We start from the raw sequence: 19,798 nt of genomic DNA, 5'->3' as shown, positions 1-19,798 counted from the left end.
AGGTCTGGAGACTGGCTAGGTCACTCCATGACCTTAATGTGCTTCTTCTTGAGCCACTCCTTTGTTGCCTTGGCCGTGTGTTTTGGGTCATTGTCATGCTGGAATATCCATCCCCGACCCATTTTCAATGCCCTGTCTGAGGGAGGGAGGTTTTCACCCAAGATTTGACGGTACATGGCCCCGTCCATCGTCCCTTTGATGCGGTGAAGTTGTCCTGTCCCCTTAGCAGAAAAACACCCCCAAAGCATAATGTTTCCACCTCCATGTTTGACAGTGGGGATGGTGTTCCAGGGGTCATAGGCAGCATTCCTCCTCCTCCAAACACGGCGAGTTGAGTTGATGCCAAAGAGCTCCATTTTGGTCTCATCTGACCACAACACTTTCACCCAGTTGTCCTCTGAATCATTCAGATGTTCATTGGCAAACTTCAGACGGGCATGTATATGTGCTTTCTTGAGCAGGGGGACCTTGCACGCGCTGCAGTCCTTCACGGCGTAGTGTGTTACCAATTGTTTTCTTGGTGACTATGGTCCCAGCTGCCTTGAGATCATTGACAAGATCCTCCCGTGTAGTTCTGGGCTGATTCCTCACTGTTCTCATGATCAATGCAACTCCACGAGGTGAAATCTTGCATGGAGCCCCAGGCCGAGGGAGATTGACAGTTCTTTTGCGCTTCTTCCATTTGCGAATAATCGCACCAACTGTTGTCACCTTCTCACCAAGCTGCTTGGCAATGGTCTTGTAGCTCATTCCAGACTTGTGTAGGTCTACAGTCTTGTCCCTGACATCCTTGGAGAGCTCTTTGGTCTTGGCCATGGTGGAGAGTTTGGAATCTGATTGATTGATTGCTTCTGTGGACAGGTGTCTTTTATACAGGTAACAAACTGATATTAGGAGCACTCCCTTTAAGAGTGTGCTCCTAATCTCAGCTCGTTACCTGTATAAAAGACACCTGGGAGCCAGAAATCTTTCTGATTGAGATGGGGTTAAATACTTTTTTCCCTCATTAAAATGCAAATTAATTTATAAAATTTTTGACGTGCGTTTTTCTGGATTTTTTTGTTGTTATTCTGTCTCTCACTGTTCAAATACAACTACCATTAAAATTATAGACTGATCATTTCTTTGTCAGTGGGCAAACGTACAAAATCAGCAGGGGATCAAATACTTTTTTCCCTCACTGTATATATATATATATATATATATACTGTTAATTTCAGCATTAAACTAAGAATCTTTCACTGAAAGATTGAATTCACTGAAACTGAATCTTTCACTGAAACTGAATTCTGTGTCTGTGTGTTTTCTTCCCAAGCTTGGTACTGTGAAGGTAATAGTAGTGTGGGTCTAAGAATTTAATTCTGAGGCTGGTATCAGCAAAATCTTAACAGTTTAATGGTGTCAGGAGTGGGACATATGGATGGAGGTATGTGATCTTTTATTTTCTGCCTCCATGTAGATGTCCTTGTATTCTTGAAGTGTATGTTGAAAATATCACATCATTTTAATCTGTGATGTTTTCTGCAAACGCAGTCATCGTAGAGACTTTCACTGAAAGTACTTTCAATTAAGCTCATTTATTAATGGTGGCATTATGCATTCGAGACACTTTGGGGGACCCTAGATGGGATTATGAATACATGAAGCGGGCATTAAGTGCATGGGAAGATATTAAACCTAAATCGGTCGCAGAATATCCTACCAAGAAAAGGGCAATTCAACAGACTTCACAAAAACTAACCATGAACCGTGTAGCACGTAGCTGTCCGTCCTCTGATTCACCAAGTAGAAAAGTTCGAGGGCGCCACCGCGAGCGCTGGAACAGAGTCAGACATGCAAGCTTGGCTTCATACAAGTTGGTAAATGTTATACCCTGAAACCACCTAGTGTTATGGAAATAAGTCATTTATGATGCTCTGCCTTTGACTGATAAACCTGGTCATTTTATTAACTCACTTAAACATCACACCAGATACGCTCAGTTAACCTGTCCTGATTTTCATTGTATTCTCTAGCATTAACTCTTTGGGAATAGATGGGGGTCCAAAAATACACTCCCTAGTTCAAGTTCAAGTCTTTTTATTGTCGTTCCAACCATATATAGCTGGTACAGTACACAGTGAAATGAAACATTCTCCTCCAGGACCATGGTGCTACATAAAACAAGACACTAACCACATGAGATGACACAGATCTAAATATGATCTACACATTCTACACAAAGTGCACGTGCAGACGTGTGCTAACAACACAGGACATTAAACTGATACTCTCTCTCCAATACTACTAAAACAGGACAATAGGCACAGTAAGTGGCAGTGTACCGCACTGTCTACATGTTACTACATGTTACTTCCCCTGACGACCCTGACATTTAGTTTTTTTCACAGGTTTGTCGTCATCCCTTCATCTCCTTTCAACTTACTAGGTCAGGATTTAATGTTGAAACTGACATGTTCACTCACAATACAGACAGTTTACACTGCTCACTCCATCTAACTTCTGTCTCTCTTCTGTTTGTCATGTTGCTGATGATGAGCATGAGCCTGACTGCACCGAGTGTCCACTGCTTGATGCACTTGCCTCAGTCCCTAAAACATTGTGGGCTCAGTATTCTAATAAAGAGGGTCACATACAGTTACCCCCATATACTGCAAATCTGAAGACTACTCAGCCCATTTATTGTAAGCAAAATTATTTTGCGTCGTTTTCATGTTGTTTCTCATGCTGCACGAAGAGTGGTGAGCTTGGCTATATCATCGTCTGACCTGTGCTAGAGCAAATATACAAGAAAAAACACCAAACATGATGCATTGCCACCACCTAGTGGCCCCTTTCAGGCATTGCAAATTGACTTCACAGACATGCCAACTGTCAGAGGTCTCCAATACTTTTTAGTTACTGTGGACAAATTCTCCAAATGGGTAGAAGCTTTCCCATACTCAAAAGAAAATGCCAACACTGTTGTTGAAATTCTAGCCAAAGAAATAATCCTGCACTATGGTATTCCTCTGATTATTGATTGTGATAATGATGACCCTTTGTTTCTAAGGTAACACAGAAACATTGCAAATATCTAAAGACTGATTGGCACTTCCACATCCAACATCATCCACAAAGTTCAGGGATCGTGAAAAGAATGAATCGTACCAACAAGAATCTCCTCCCTAAGGCGCCTTCCTAGAGGATCCCTCCAGCAATTGGGTTCACCTTTTGAGTACACAGAAGTCCCTGTCCCTGATCTGACACAATAAGCTCTCTGTTCCTAGTTAAATCAAGCAATGATCTAGCTCTTCCACCTTTCTGTATATATTTATTCTGATAATTTCAGCATTAAACTAAGAAGCTTTCACTGAACTCTGTGTCTGTGTGACTTCTTCCCAAACTCGGCACTGAGAAGGTAACAGTAGTATGGGTCCAAGAATTTAATTCTGATTCCAGTATCAGCAAAATGTTAACAGGTTCATTTTTTAGATTCATTTTCAGGAATTAAGCTCGTGCAACTCGAGTGTGAACGGGTGGCGGAGCATAAGCGAGTCATCAAATGTGACAGCACCCCACAAAGAGGCCCCATTTAAGGGGGATGCTGGGATGTTGCTGCACATTATTTTAAGATGAAAATTTCTGATTTCTAATTTATATGATCAACCCTCAGGGGCCCTCTCAGTATGTGGGGCCCCAGGCAATTGCCTACCTTGCCTGCCCTGTAGATACGCCTCTGGGTGTGCCTGATCAGAAGTCCGGTGATTGAGAAAGAGGCAGAGTGTGTGTGTGTGTGTGCGTTCTGGGAACTGTAGCTCATGGCGGCCATGTCTGTAGGCCATGAAGCATGTTGGGAGATCTATGATGTTCTTGTGGTGAATCCATACTTGTAAAAAGTCATTGCACATTTCCTTGTGAAGATTTGAACACCAAATGGGAATGAGAGTCTGTAGTTTTGTAATGGATTGTGGTGTAAGTAGACAACTGACTTGTTACATCAATAGAGTGAGGCAGAGAGCACTGTCTTAATCATAATCAGGGGCCATCAGCCCCACCTGTCTTCAGTCAACCTTGCCATACATGCAGTCCTCTTCAAAAGTATTGGAATTCGTTTGCTTTTGCTATACTCTGAAGACATTTGGGTTTGAGTTCAAAAGATGAATATGAGACAATAGATCAAAATTGAAGCTTTAATTTCCTGACATACACATCTAGATGTGTTAAACAGCTTAGAACATTTTTGTAGTGAGCAAAAATATTGGAACAGATAGTCTTCAAGGAAATCAAAGTAAATAAGACTATTTGGTTGCATATCCCTACCTTGCACTAAATAATCAAGCACCAATCCACTGACATCACCAAATTGTTACACTCTTCTTTTGTGGTGCTTTTCCAGGCTTTTACCACAGCTTCTTTCAATTGTTGTTTGTTTTGAGGGGTTTCCCCCTTTAGTCTCTTCTGCAGGAGGTGAAATGCATTCTCAAATACACAAATCCCAAAATAAAGTGGAAATATTACCTAGAATGTGGAGGTTATAATAACAGCAAAGGGGGACTAAATCTGTAATGGGATATTCAACAAGCACATAAGGGGTTGGTGGTATTGTTGGGTTTTGTTTCCATCTTCACACCAACACACAATCGCTGCGATGCAGACAAATTATGACCACACGCTACCAAGCCCCTGAAATAATAGCCTGTCCAGGTAGGTATAAATGGCGTTGGCACATTTATAACACACATTTGCTGTCAACAGAACTTGTTCTTCCAGCAACCAACAATCACAGTGTAGCAAAGGATTCAAGCACTGGACATGGTTCTATAGACAGGAAGTGATGTGTATAACGAATCAGTGCACCCTCTAGTGGGCATGTGCAACAGCGCCTCCAACCAACTTTGCCAAATTCACCATAACCTTTAATGGTCACCATCCCGGTGAACACTGAGAGTCCCATGAGTAGAACACCTAAAGGATGTCCTCGAAACTAAACCCATTCCTGTCTGATCAACTGACTGAGCTATATGAAGATCTAGAGAAGTTTCTAAATTCAACTCTTGCGCTCGTGTGGTCACCTGGGGTTGAGACGCTAAAGATGAAACTACAATCATTTTGTACCCCTGTTGGACTAGACTGAAGCACTGAGGGCTGAGAACTAGAATCAACATGGACTTGACCCTCAGAGTTCCTTACACCCGTTCTCGTGTGGACTATGGCCACTTGTGAATAATCTCCAATTCTGGCTCGACTCACTACTGGGGATGGAAAGGGCCAGTAGACCTGACCCATTGGTTAACCTGGTATATTGTTGCCAGGTAAGAACAGGTTTAAGTTCTAAGCAATGGACAGTTTTAATGGGTCCATCTTCTCCATGTGGTCTGATCTTATACAGCGTTCCCACTTCATCAATGTAGGCCACAATCTCAAACACAATGGAGTGCCAGACATCCTGAGTCTTACGGCAACCATGAAAATGATTCTTACAATACACTAAAGTGCGAGGGGGTAATATTGCTACTGAGTCAGGGCAATTGGTCCTATGGTGAATGACCAGTCTCCAAGTGCCTTCGGGAACTGGTATAAATGGAGGTCAAAAACTTTTGCTGTTGGTCCACCCAATCTGAATGGGCACCATCTTCTTTACTACCATCAAGCAAACTATCCACTGGTAGCTTAGGTTTATGGCCAAACATCAACTCATAGGGGTAGTCTTAAGTCGACTGGTGCATCAAAAAGGAGCTGTAGAAGCAATTGTTACCAGGCTACTAATTTCAGCTGCAAATCCACTGGCCACCCCAATAGCACCATTGTGCCCATTACCTTTATTCAAGGTCCCAGCTGAAACAATTGACATGGACCTCATCAGGCCATTAGAGAGATGCGCGTATTGATTTTTCTTTTTCTGGTCTTATTTCATGCAACACTGTGTACAGAACCAGTGCCTCCATGCATGCTGAACACACACTGTTGCATAGGCAATTTTCTAAATCATCTCCTAGGTTGACCAAGACACTATATTCATGTCACAGCAACGGTTGGCAGGTTGCAAGGGAAATTTTCCACTGTATTTTCACATCTATTCTTTGGTACAAACCTCATGAATGTGAAACAGTGTAAAGCGCTTTGGAACCACTACCGTTAAAAAAGCGCTATATAAGTGCAGACCATTTACCATTAACATGCCTGCTCCTGCCTCGTGCTTTGGGATCAGTCGACTGTACATTTCCAGACGTGTACTTAAGCCTCATCAGTCTCCATCCCTGGGGCAGATCGTTGCCATTGTTTTGTACAGCAGATATTTTGTTACGTGTGTTGATTTCTCATGTGTATGACCTTCTGCCTGTTCTTGACTTTGTAACTGCTCTGTCCCTTTACGTTTAATGATTCAGCACCCAAACTGCTGGAAATGTGGGACGGGCTCTAAATCTTCACCAAAACTGCTTTATCCTGGAGAAGACGTTTGAGGTGAGACTCCTGTCATACGCCTGTTCGGGTGAATTTATTATAGTTAATGCTGAAAGACAGAAGAGCATCAGTGTAAACACACATCAGCAGCATAAACACCAACACACACACACACATTATTCAGTATGATACAGTAGAGTAGAGTAAAGAGACAGTAAGTCACTAACTCACTATAATGTCTCCAGTTTACAGTGTGGATCCTTCAGTAGATCAGAGATCAGCTTCACTCCCGATTCTCCTGGATTATTACCGTTCAGATCCAGTTCTCTCAGGTGTGACGAGGAGTTTGACCTCAGAGCTGAACCCAGAGCAGCACAACCTTCATCTGTAATACTGCAGTTATACATCCTGCAAGAAAGAAAACCTCCTCACACTTAACACACTCAGTTTTAGCTCTGAAAACATCAACTACACAAAATCTTTATATACAGAACATTTACTCTCCATCTCACACACACAACAATGACAATGTATCACATCACTACAATTACAATCACCACAGATGGAAACTGGATGTAGCTGTGTTTATTAAAACTCTGTTCTCTGTGTGTGTGTGTGTGTGTGTGTGTGTGTGTGTGTGTGTGTGTGTGTGTGTGTGTGTGTGTGTGTGTGTGTGTGTGTGTGTGTGTGTGTGTGTGTGTACCTCAGTATCTCCAGTGTACAGTGTGGATTCTCCAGTTCAGCAGAGAGCAGCTTCACTCCTGAATCCTGCAGGTTATTGTTACTCAGGTCCAGTTCTCTCAGTCTGGAGGAGTTTGAGCTGAGAACTGAGGACAGAACTCTACAGCTTTCTTTTGTCAGATTACACACACACAGGCTGGAAGAGAAATGATGAAGTGTTAGATTTATTTATCTGATTGTGAAATGAGGTGTTTCCATCAGGTGGGAAATGAACAGCCTGTGTATAAACAATAAACTAGTATTGGCATATTATTAAAGTAAATGTGTGTGTAATGCACACTGATCTACACGCTGTAGAAATAAATGTACTTTGTTCTGATGTGAGAAGTGATGTAGATATTTCAGCATTAACACAAAGCTGAGTTTCACAGAGGCGCTAAAACTGTTGGAGTTCATTGTTCTTTGGAGCTTAATCTAACTTTCACACACATACAAATCACATAACACACACAACACACACACACACACACACACACACACAAACACACAGAGAAAAACAAAGCTCAACAGCAGAAATAATGCTAATCCACACCATATAAAATATACACTTTAATGTTTTACTCATATAAAACACTGGGCCTCATTTATCACACTGGATACGAATTAATTTCTTCATAAACAGTGTGTAGGAGCATTTACACAAGAACTCTTTAATGTGCAAATTAAATTGTAATGTTATGGAACATTTACAGGATGTTGAGAGAAAAGGTTGATGAGGTGTTGGATCAGCGTTAAATGGGTGTTGATTGGTCTCTCTTTGTGCTAACTAACCTATCACTTTTCTTGTCAGGCAGGCTTTACAGTCGATCTCTCTCTCTCTCTTTTAAATGGTGTTTGAACATAAACGTGTGTCGGCAGAATGTGTACACAACCACCCTACGATGGTAAAAATCCACCAACTCCTTTTTTATATTCCCAATAAATCATAAACAAAGTCGCAAAATGAGCCGTTTTTGTTTTCGCCCTAACGTGACATCACGTTGGAACAAGCCCCGCCCAGGGACTCTGCCCTATTCGCATAGCTCCTCCCCTGAGTGAGCTGCACACAATCGGCCATGTTCTCCACGCTAAGAATGAACACGAGAGTCTTCATGTACTCCCGGCATCAGAGACACTGAAGACGCAGTGAAGTTTTATTTTTGAAGGAAATGTGCCCCAAAAATACCTAAAATCATTTCACACCAGACTGCTTTGTGAACGAGGGTCAATACAAAACAGGATTTGATAAAAACTTGATTCTCAAGCATGGATCAGTACCCACTGTTTGTGATCCAGCTTCATATCCAGAAGACGTAAATATTGCACTTTATATTTTGGGAATGTTTGCAAATCGATTTTCCGAATGAGCTTGTTAGCCGATTCCATGGCTAATGTGGCTAAAGTGCCAGAGTTATGTCGTCATTTTTATTTTCAACCCGAAAACACACCTTTATTATGCACAACACAGTAAGGTGATTGTCTTTTTGAATATTGTGCAGGTTTTCTGTGAATCATTTTACACCAGGCTGTTTTGTGAATAAGGTTGTTAGCAGATTCCACAGCTAATGTAGTATCAGAAGCAGGAGCTGGTCTCTTCCGGAAAGGGGGCAGGGCGCAGCAGCTCATTTGCATTTAAAGAGACACACACCAAAACAGCCTGTTTTTGCTTCCACCCAAAAAGGGGCATTTACAGCAGGGTATAAGATCTGTGGGGTATTTTGGGCTGAAACTTCACAGACACATTCTGGGGACACCTGAGACTTATATTAAATCTTGTAAAAGGCTTAAAATAGATCTCCTTTAATACTATATTTATTATTTTATTTTATTTTCCATTGTGAAGGACTTTGAGCTGCATTTTATGTTTGAAATGTGCTATATAAATAAAGTTATTATTATTATTATTACTGTTGTTGGTTGGTGTGTGTGTGTGTACCTCAGTGTCTCCAGTGTACATTGTGGATTCCTCAGTCCAGCAGAGAGCAGCTTCACTCCTGAATCTTGTAGGTTATTGTGACTCAGGTTCAGTTCTCTCAGTCTGGAGGAGTTTGAGCTGAGAACTGAGGACAGAATTCTACAGCTTTCCTTTGTCATATTACACCCCCACAGACTGGAAGAGAAATGATGAAGTGTTAGATTTATTTATCTGATTGTGAAATGTGGTGTTTCCATCAGGTGGGAAATAAAGTGTTTACCTGAATACAAGGTTCTAATGTCAGGATAAAAATATAAAATGAACAGCCTGTGTATAAACAATAAACTAGTATTGGCATCTTATTAACCCCTTAAGCCCCGACACTTGAGTTCATTCCACCGGCAGGTATGAACACATACCTGTGTTCAGCATTGATTTGTTTTATGATCTCACACAACACAGTAGTGGTTAATGGTTCATATGAAAGTAGACACTTAAGACTTTACGAATTAGCAGTTATTTCGAGTATTTCTTCTTTTACCTAGCCTACCTGCGGCAATATATTCAGAATTTTCTTTCTTTTTTTTTAATTATAAAAAAACTATTTACTTTGAACACAATTGTTATATCTTCACAGCAAAGGTTGATATCAACCCCATTCCTGGTCTCAAAGATGCCCCAAGTACTTGTCCATGAACACCAAAATATGAGGAAGTTATCTCTAACCACTAAAATTGTGTGTAAGGTTATCCAAACACAGGTAAAAATTCTCTCTAAATGACATAAAACCTCTCTAAATGGCACAAAGCCTTTAAAAATAGCAGACTTCTAGAAATAGCAAACTTTTTTTTTAAAGGCACAAAATAACCTCTCTAAATGGCACAAATGAAAACTAATGGCAGTAGCATGAACTCTGTTACACAATGTGTAATTTCACACACACACAAAAAAGTCTGCAACATACTTATAAAATATAATGTTTATTAAAAATAGTTCCAGAGCCCCAGGTGAAGGAACACTTGTTCTCCTAATGGCTCAAATGATAGACACACAAGTGACCAGTAGTGACCAGTATACCTGCTGTATAAAGTTTTGCAGGAAGACTGCTAGAGCGGAGCGGCCATTTCCTGATAGTTTCTCTGCACGGCCCTGTAGCGCTGTGCTGATTGCCCGGTACCCGCTGACACACAACTCAAGACCAACGGATGCACGCATAAAAGGTCTGGTTGTGCTGATTACGCGTTTGATTTTCTCTGCCTCTGACTGGCCAATCATGTCGAGTTTGGGCTTGTTTGAAAACTAGAAGTATCTACAATTGGTCCCTGTGGGTGACAATCAAGTTAGATTGCCCGATTAAAATTTAGGAGGCGGGTTGCTCAGCATAGCCAAAGAAGATGAGCTTTTTTAGAATGTGTCTCAGTTCAGTTTATGGTTAATTACTAAATTCCAGAGGAGTGGGATATCAAAACACTTAAGGCATTTTGAAGAGGACATTTGTGATTAAATATGGAACTTTGCATTTGTTTTCTACAATAAAGCTGATGGACTTTATACTGATGGAAATGTACATGATTTATAAAACCGCGAGCGAACTGGATTTCCGTCTATGTAGGTAATGTAAGGTAGTAAACGTTGATACAAGTCCGATCTTGGGTTAAATGTTATAATTTTACTGTGGCAGTTGTATACGGTGTTTTACTATCAAAAAAGCTTTAGTCCTGCTCTGATTTATCTCTGTCTCAATGTTTTCGTGGAGAGGTGTGAATTGTTTGCCCAGCAGGGAGCTCAAACTCCGCCCCTTTGCCATCCCCCTGCTCACCAGCAGTTAAGCACACAGCTGCAACTAACGATTATTTTCACAATCGATTTGTTAGTCGATTATTTATTTATTTATTTATTGTTAATAATCGATTAATCGTATGGGCGTGAACTTTCAGTGCCATTTTTTCATTTCTTTGAATTATAATAATTATTATTATTACTGTTGTGGGTGTGTGTCTGTGTGTACCTCAGTGTCTCCAGTGTACATTGTGGATTCTTCAGTCCAGCAGAGAGCAGCTTCACTCCTGAATCCTGTAGTTTATTGTCACTCAGGTTCAATACTCTCAGTCTGGAGGAGTTTGAGCTGAGAACTGAGGACAGAACTCTACAGCTTTCCTTTGTCAGATTACACCTCCACAGACTGGAAGAGAAATGATGAAGTGCTAGATTTATTTATCTGATTGTGAAATGAGGTGTTTCCATCAGGTGGGACATAAAGTGTTTACCTGAATACAAGGTTCTAATGTCAGGATAAAAATATAAAATGAACAGCGTGTGTATAAACAATAAACTAGTATTGGCATCTTATTAACCCCTTAAGCCCTGACACTTGTGTTCATTCCACCGGCAGGTATGAACACATACCTGAGTTCAGCATTGATTTGTTTTATGATCTCACACAACACAGTAGTGGTTAATGGCTCATATGAAAGTAGACACTTAAGACTATAAGAATTAGCAATTATTTCAAGTATTTCTTCTTTTACCTAGCCTACCTGGGGAAATATATTCAGAATTTTCTTTTTTTTTTAATTATAAAAAAAATATTTACTTTGAACACAATTGTTATATCTTCACAGCAAATGTTGATATCAACCTCATTCCTGGTCTCAAAGATGCCCCAAGTACTTGTCCATGAAAACCAAAATATGAGGAAGTTATCTCTAACCACTAAAATTCTGTGTAAGGTTATCCAAACACAGGTAAAAATTCTCTCTAAATGGCACCAAACATCTCTAAATGACACAAAGCCTTTAAAAATGGCAGACTTCTAGAAATAGCAAAAAAAAAATTTTAAGGGCACGAAATAACCTCTCCAAATGGCAGAAAATGAAAACAAATGGTAGTAGTATGAACTCTGTTACACAATGTGTAATTTCACACACACAAAAAGTCTGAAACATACTTATAAAATATGATGTTTATTAAAAATATTGCCAGAGCCCCAGGTGAAGGAACACTTGCTCTCCTAATGGCTCAAATGATAGACACACAAGTAACCAGTAGAAAACTTGCGATCAGACAAAAACTGAAAAACATGCAGAAACCTGCTGTATAAAATTTGCAGGAAGACCGCTAGAGCGGAGCGGCCATTTACTGAGTTTCTCTGCACGGCCCTGTAGCGCTGTGCTGATTGCCCTGTACCCGCTGACCCACAACTCAAGACCAACGGATGCATGCGTAAAAGGTTTGGTTGTGCTGATTACGCGTTTGATTTTCTCAGCCTCTGACTGGTCAATCATGTCAAGTTTGGGCTTGTTTGAAAGCTACAAGTATCTACAATTGGTGCCATTTTTTCATTTATTTGAATTATAATTATTATTATTATTACTGTTGTTGGGTGTGTGTGTGTACCTCAGTGTCTCCATTGTACATTGTGGATTCTCCAGTCCAGCAGAGAGCAGCTTCACTCCTGAATCCTGCAGGTTATTGTGTCTCAGGTTCAGTTCTCTCAGTCTGGAGGAGGTTGAGCTGAGAACTGAGGACAGAACTCTACAGCTTTCCTCTGTCAGATTACACCCCCACAGCCTGGAAGAGAAATGATGAAATATCAGAACTCTGACCTCAAACAAACAAACACATAATCCAGCTAAAGTTTACCATGTAACAGAAATGTGAGTGTGTTTCTCTTACACACAGAAATCAGAGGACAGGACACCACATCAGTACTATTATTATTATTATTATTATTATTATTATAATAAACAAATGCTTTATTATAATAAAGCATTTGTTCAAACAAAAGACCATTCTGTTTTCATTCCTTTAAGGATCGTTGTAACTGATAATAATAATAATAAAAAATCATCAGTCACAGGGGTACTTAAAGGACTGAAAACAGATGGTTTTTTGTTTGAACAAATGCTTTATTATAACTGAAACTTGAAACCATTTTTTAATGAAAGTATGTGTTAAAAGGTCTCCAACTACAAAATAAATAAAATAAATAAGAAATCTCCCGTTTGAACAAAAAGGAGCAGGACGTGCTGTGGCTTTGTTTGGAAATATTTCGTTGGTGAAACAGAACAGAAACAGACAATAAAATGTAAGACAGGTAATATTAACTTATTCTTTCTGTTAGCATAGCATAAATAAAAACAACATCAGATGTGTGAGCTTTAAAATGTCTAAAATAAATTAATATGTGCTGTAGCTGCAAAGCCAGACTGCTCACACACACACACACACACACACACACACACACACACACACACAATGTCACATGTTGTATTCATACTGTTCCCATGGTGACAGTGTTCTGTATTTCTTGTTCTCAATTGTGAAGTTCTGTTCAATGTCTCTTTCAAGTAAAAGGAGAAAAGAAAAAGTGCCTTCCACTGGTGTTTAGTTCACAAAATGGTCAAAAAGCAGTCATGAATACATGCAGTTATTTTGTAGAGATCAATTTCATCAGTTTTAGAGAAAAGGTAATAAATGGTGATATAAGGTTTTGTCCATATGGCCCAGATCTCAGTGCAGATGTAACGTGTTAGTGTAAAAAGTGAAACAATCTTCTGTAACAGTACCAGAGGTTTGTTTAAAGATGATTAGAGTAACTATTAACCAGCATTAATCCAAACAGTGCAGTTCAGTGTTACATTAAAATAACAAACCATGCAGAAATACATTTATAAATAAACATACTCACTCAGCTTTTCTGGAGGCTTTGACCACTGGCAGCAGCTTCAGAAGACATTCCTCTGATGGGTTATATTCCCTCAAATCAAACTCATCCAGCTCCTGATCTGAGTTCAGTAACACAAACACCAGAGCTGACCACTGAGCAGGAGAGAGTCTGGTTCCACTGAGACGACTGTCACCTCCTCTGTTCAGGTAAGTCTGTACTTCCTGCACTAGAGAATGATCATTCAGTTCATTCAGACAGTGGAACAGATTGATGGATTTCTCTGGAGATGGATTCTCCCTGATCTTCTCCTTGATGTACTCGACTGTTTCCTGTTTGCTGTGAGAGCTGCTTCCTGTCTGTGGCATTAAGCCTCGTAAGAGAGCCTGATTGGACTCCAGTGAGAGACCCAGAAGGAAGCGGAGGAACAGGTCCAGGTGTCCATTCTCACTCTGTAAGGCCTTGTCCACTGCACTCCTGAGGAGATCAGACATGGTTGACTTGCTGAAGAAATGGAAAAGTCCAGTGCGTTGCTCCACTAACACATTTGTCTTTCTAAAAATAAAGCGGAGAAATGTGTATAAAGCAGCCAGAAACTCCTGAACACTCAGATGTACAAAGCTGAACACCTTCCCCAGGTGAAGCCCAAACTCCTCTCTGAAGATTTGGGTACACACTCCTGAGTACACTGCCACTTCTCCAACATCAATGCCACACTCTCTCAGGTCTTCCTCATAGAAGATCAGGTTTCCTTTCTCCAGCTGTTGGAAAGCCAGTTTCCCCAGTGCCAGGATACTCTCTCTGGTCTGCTGAGGATCAGGGTCACATTTCTGATGGTACTTTTGGTCCTTGTGTTTGATCTGAAAGATCAGGAAGTGTGTGAACATTTGAGTCAGAGTCTTGGGGACCTCTCCACTCTCTGCTTCTCCCAACATTCTCTCTAGAACAGTGGCTGAGATCCAGCAGAAGACTGGGATGTGGCACATGATGTAGAGGCTTCTTGAAGACTTCATGCGTGTGATGATTTTATTGGCCAGGCTCTGATCACTGATCCTCTTCCTGAAGTACTCCTCTTTCTGAGGATCACTGAAGCCTCGTACCTCTGTCACCTGGTGTACACACTCAGGAGGGATCTGATTGGCTGCTCCTGGTCGAGAGGTTATCCAGAGGAAAGCAGAGGGAAGCAGATTCCCCTTGATGAGGTTTGTCAGCAGCACATCCACCGAGGCTGACTCTGTCACATCACACAATCTCTCATTCTTCTGGAAATTTAGAGGAAGTCGACACTCATCCAGACCATCAAAGATCAACACCACTGTGTAGGAGTCTAGTAATTCTAGTTTTCTCATTTCTGGGAAAAAGTGATGAAGAAGCTCCATCAGACTGAGATTTCTCTGCTTCATCAGATTCAGCTCTCTAAAGGGAAGTGGAAACATGAAGGTGACGTCCTGATTTGCTTTTCCTTCAGCCCAGTCCAGAATGAACTTCTGCACAGAGACTGTTTTTCCAATTCCAGCAACTCCTTTAGTCAGCACTCTTCTGATAGACTTGTCTTTAAAGAGCTCGTTACATTTGATGGGTTTCTCCTGTGTTGCTGGTCTCCTGGACGCTGTCTCAATCTGTCTCACCTCATGTTCATTATTGACGTCTCCACTCCAACCCTCTGTGATGTAGAGATCTGTATAGATCTCATTCAGAAGTGCTGAGCTTCCATGCTGTGAGATTCCTTCATTAATTCTTTTACACTTCTCTCTCAGGCTGGATTTCAGCTCTGTCTGATACACAGAGGCCACAGACTCTAATAAACAAAGTAATAACATGTTTTAATGCAAAATCACTGAGCACAATATAAAATGTAAAATTCTTTCAAATGCTGCTGTTCATTCCTGATTCACGGACTAAATATTATTGAAGGAACAGGACCAGTTTACAGAGTAATCACAAACTGGACCACGAACAGAACAGAAAAGCACCAGATGTACATGATACTGAACTCAAACTTCAAACTAAAGATGTTCATATCTAAAACTATTTCCTCTCTCTAAAGTGGACCTGATGGAATAAAGCCATGACTCAGAACTCTTACTGTTGTGCAGTTTGTTAGCGAGATCTGTGTGGTTCATGTTCTTCAGGACGTGCAGTGTGATCTTCAGCGCTCCCTCTCTGACACTGTGCAGATCCTCCTCATCCTCCACCTCCCTCTCAGTGCATGCTGGGTAATCTGGACTCAGGAGCTTCCTAAACCTCTTCAGCTCATTCTTTATCAGAGTGATGACTTTGTGTTCCAGCTCCTGGTTAGAAACACACAGGAACACATCTAAATATTATAATGTTACACACTGAGAGATGCTTTTATTTTATGAAAAGAAGAAAGGTCTCTTTCTGTTACCACAGTTACAACTGAAATTCTGCCTCATTACCCATAATGCTGCTGCACATCGATAAACCTGTGAACTGTCATTATCTTACATAAAAAACCTGCAACCTACCCACAGACAAGTTACACACATTAAAAAGACACACACACCTTGAATATGGAGTCCAGCTGATTTCTGCTGATGTTTGATTTCGTCTTTTGTGGTCTGTGAACAAATAAAACACATGATGTAATATAGACTATATGTATTCATAGCTGCACAACACACTAATACATACAGAGACAGATATTTGACACTATCCTCTTAACACAACACGCTGATTTCAGGGTTTCCTCACTGACACTAACATGTTTATGAATAAAATAGTGATCTAGTCATTAATGTCCCAGGTGTAAATGTTGTTGTGTAGCACCACAGACCCTCCAGCTCAGGGACTGCAGGCTGAACTGAACTCTTAAAGCAGTTTTCCTCACTGCCAGTCCGAGAGCTGCAGCACTGCACACTTTAGTGTTTTACTGTTTCAACACCTGATAAAGCTCATGAAGGGCTTCATAATGAGACCAGTGAGTTTATTCAGGTGGAGCACTGCTGTAAAACACCTCACTGTACTGACCTCACATCAGGAGAACTGGCTCCGTCTCTGAAGTTACGTGGAATACCCATTGACCGGTCACTCTTCATGGACACACAGCTGGGTTCTGCTGAGTCTGATCTCTTCATTTCCATCATTCTGTAATTAGAACAGAAATATCAGCAATAATTAATACTCTGCTGTCTCAGCACTGTTACACAATGTGTTCATCATTAAACACCAATAATTCCATCTTTTTAATTCAGCTACAGTCTGCACACTTATTCAAACAGGAGACACGCCTCATACCTCAGGAATTAACCTGATGTCAGGAGTCCCAATCACAGATAACTGACTCAGCTGGGTCTTAAAGCCTGTAGAGTTCACTGACTCAAAGCTACGCTGCCCTTCTCCTCCACATTACACAGTCCTTTTTACTCTTCTCTCAGTGAATGATTTCTCTAAACTGTTCTTAGATCAGATCAGTGATATATTCACTGCTATTAAACACCTTACACCAAAGTTTAGTTCCTCTGTAAACTAGTGAGTGTTTAGAGATACAGATCTACATACAGATAAGATCCAGTGTGTTTATATATTATAGCTTTTGATTTAGATACTCACTGTGTTTTTACCCCTGAAATGGTTTATCTTCCCCTCGACACAAAATGGAGCTGCTGACTTTCACCTTCACCTTCTTCCGGTACTGGCAGAGGGGGAGGGTTGTACATTTGTCACAGTACATTGAGGGTGGGGACCACCAATATTAATCTTTGATCTACACCTGTTAAGATAATGATGGTTGGTGATGATCTTTGACCTGGCTCAGGAATGTTAGAGAGGGATATGCATGTGTGTGTGTGTGTGTGTGTGTGTGTGTGTGTGTGTGTGTGTGTGTGTGTGTGTGTGTGTGTGTGTGTGTGTGTGTGTGTGAGTGAGTGAGAGAGAGAGAGAGAAAGAGAGAGAACACAGGGTCTCAGGAAACTCATAGTCAGAAATAATGACAATGCTTTTGTCTAAAAAGTCATTCAGGGACCTATTACCACAATTTAATTAAATTTGTGATTGCAAGATAAAAATTCTAATTTATTGATTTGATTAAGTATTTAAAGTTGTAAACATTGTTTTGATGAGATGTGTTGACATAATAATGTTGATAATTACATCAACATAATATTAAACTGAAATCTCTGCATTAATTGATTTAAAACAAAATTAAAGTTGTAGTACATTTACATTTATTCATTTAAGAGACACTTTTATCCCAAGTGACTTACAAATGAAAGAATACAAGCAAAGCAATCTATCCAACAGAGAACAATACAAGTAGTGCTACCATACAAGATCTATTAATTGAGTTATAGGCTAAAGTAGTAGATTAACGGAATTAAGGCTTGATAACTTCAAGTCACTAATGTCAAGTCCGCACCTATTTAACATGTCTTTACAAATTCAGACAGTTAAGACTGTGTTAGAGGACCTGTAGACTGAACAAATACTATACAAAGGACGTTTCAGTGTGAGTATCATTTCACTTACAAATAAATTCTACTAAAGCAATGAATTTAGGAATATTCTCAATTGTGATATGACCAGTAGTGGACTTGTGTATACGCTACACCTGCTAATACAGTTGATGGACCATTTTGCACTACTACACATAGCTAATGCTAGTCATATTTAGCAGTGTAATTTGAAAATCTACTCTTTAGTTTACTGTAGCAGTGGATAAGAATGAAAAAGTTTCATTTGACAAATCTGCTCATCTACAGAGGGCGTTTCATTTGTTTTATAGGAAAGAAAAGCATTATTGCATTTCTACTCATTATTGTAAATGTCAACTACATTGTGTAATCTAATTTCATGTATTGATCAATTATTTATTTATTTTTTAATCTTTTGTCATTCAAACATATAGCCTTCTAGCTCCATTGTACTCAGTTTGCTTTTTGAGCAGAATTAGCAGCCTTTGGACTGTGGATAGCTCTGTGAGAGAGATAAGTAGTAGACGCAGAGTGTTTCATTTTTGCCGATATTGCTCATTTCATTCAGTGCTTTTATGTCTATAAAACCTGCAGAGATGTTAGGTATGAGATTTGTATTATAAATCACACTGGATTTTAGTTACTATTTTTAGTTAGTTACTATAACTTAAAGTTAGTCATTTTTCCTGGTTTAAAAGGCTATATTCTACTGGAGAAAATCTAAATGGAGCAACGTAATTTTAAAAATGATTGTGAACTTAACAACTTGTGTTCATAATTATGGTAATTAAGTACATAACACTTAAATTCCTTATATATATATATATATATATATATATATATATATATATATATATATATATATATATATATATATATATATATAATATGAAAAGAAAGTGTGTTTGTGTGTGTGTCATATTTTTTGGTTGGATGTGTACTGAAATTCATTATTAATCATTTGCTTATTTTTTCACCAGCCTTATGTGTGTGTGTGGGTGTCATTTTTTTAGTTGGATGTGTGTGTGCTTTTATAGACAGGGTCATATGCATGCGTGTGTCTCTGTGTTTGTGTGTGTTTGTAATACATCGGAACAGGGTTTTACGGGGTTGACCTTTGACCTAGGCCTGACTCTCAGAGTTTTGTAGACTGGAACGTATGCATGTGTGCAATGTATGTAGTGTCTGTTTGTGTGTGGAATTGAACCATTGACCTAGGCCTAACTCAGGAGTGTTTCACAATCTATGTGAAAGGAAAGAACTTGTGTGTGTGTCATATTTTTGTTGGATGTGTGTTTGCTTGTATAGACAGGGTCACGTGTGTCTGTGGAATGCATGGGATTTAACATGATGCCAACATAAATATCCATCCATCCATCTTCCACCGCTTCATGGGGAACCTGGAGCCATCCCAGGGAGCATCAGGCACAAGGCAGAGTACATGGCCATACTATATATGAGAACACGTGTGTCTGTGGAATGCATGGGATTTAACATGATGCCAACATAAATATCCATCTTCCACCGCTTCATGGGGAACCTGGAGCCATCCCAGGGAGCATCAGGCACAAGGCAGAGTACACCCTGGACAGGGGGCCAGTCCATCACAGACACAATCACATTCATACACCACAGACACTTTAGACATGCCAATAAGCCTACCATGCTTTGGACTGGGGA

General features: G+C 40.1%; 1 protein-coding gene and 1 long non-coding RNA gene across 2 annotated transcripts; both read right to left on the bottom strand.

Moving 5' to 3' along the window:
* Positions 1-4,170: 4,170 nt before the first annotated feature.
* LOC108261292 (NACHT, LRR and PYD domains-containing protein 3) lies at positions 4,171-16,030 on the bottom strand. The gene is made up of 8 exons (XM_053685308.1): positions 15,772-16,030; positions 13,710-15,483; positions 12,416-12,589; positions 11,028-11,201; positions 9,041-9,214; positions 7,088-7,261; positions 6,616-6,792; positions 4,171-6,493 (listed from the first exon to the last, which is right to left on the bottom strand). The coding sequence occupies exons 1-8, from the start codon at positions 15,806-15,808 to the stop codon at positions 6,457-6,459; spliced, it is 2,721 nt and encodes a 906-aa protein (XP_053541283.1). The 5' UTR covers positions 15,809-16,030; the 3' UTR covers positions 4,171-6,456.
* A 181-nt stretch (positions 16,031-16,211) lies between these two features.
* Positions 16,212-17,338, bottom strand: LOC128634621 (uncharacterized). The gene is made up of 3 exons (XR_008397781.1): positions 17,259-17,338; positions 16,677-16,793; positions 16,212-16,267 (listed from the first exon to the last, which is right to left on the bottom strand). It is a non-coding gene; the product is annotated as an uncharacterized LOC128634621 (long non-coding RNA).
* Positions 17,339-19,798: the final 2,460 nt, after the last annotated feature.

This window comes from Ictalurus punctatus, chromosome 13 (assembly GCF_001660625.3).
Source record: "Ictalurus punctatus breed USDA103 chromosome 13, Coco_2.0, whole genome shotgun sequence".
NCBI classification, from domain to species: domain Eukaryota; kingdom Metazoa; phylum Chordata; class Actinopteri; order Siluriformes; family Ictaluridae; genus Ictalurus; species Ictalurus punctatus.
The sequence above is the reverse complement of the archived record's forward strand: the minus strand, read 5'-3'. Positions and strand labels throughout refer to the sequence as shown.

Bases quoted from the DNA above. Each gene is read 5' to 3' on its own strand.
- LOC108261292 (XM_053685308.1), bottom strand. From the start codon at position 15,808: ATGAACCACACAGATCTCGCTAACAAACTGCACAACA. The intron at 15,484-15,771 runs GTAAGAGTTCTG...TTTGTTTATTAG, and splicing joins CGCTAACAAACTGCACAACA to AGTCTGTGGCCTCTGTGTAT. The intron at 9,215-11,027 runs GTACACACAGAC...TTTCTCTTCCAG, and splicing joins TGTACACTGGAGACACTGAG to TCTGTGGGGGTGTAATATGA.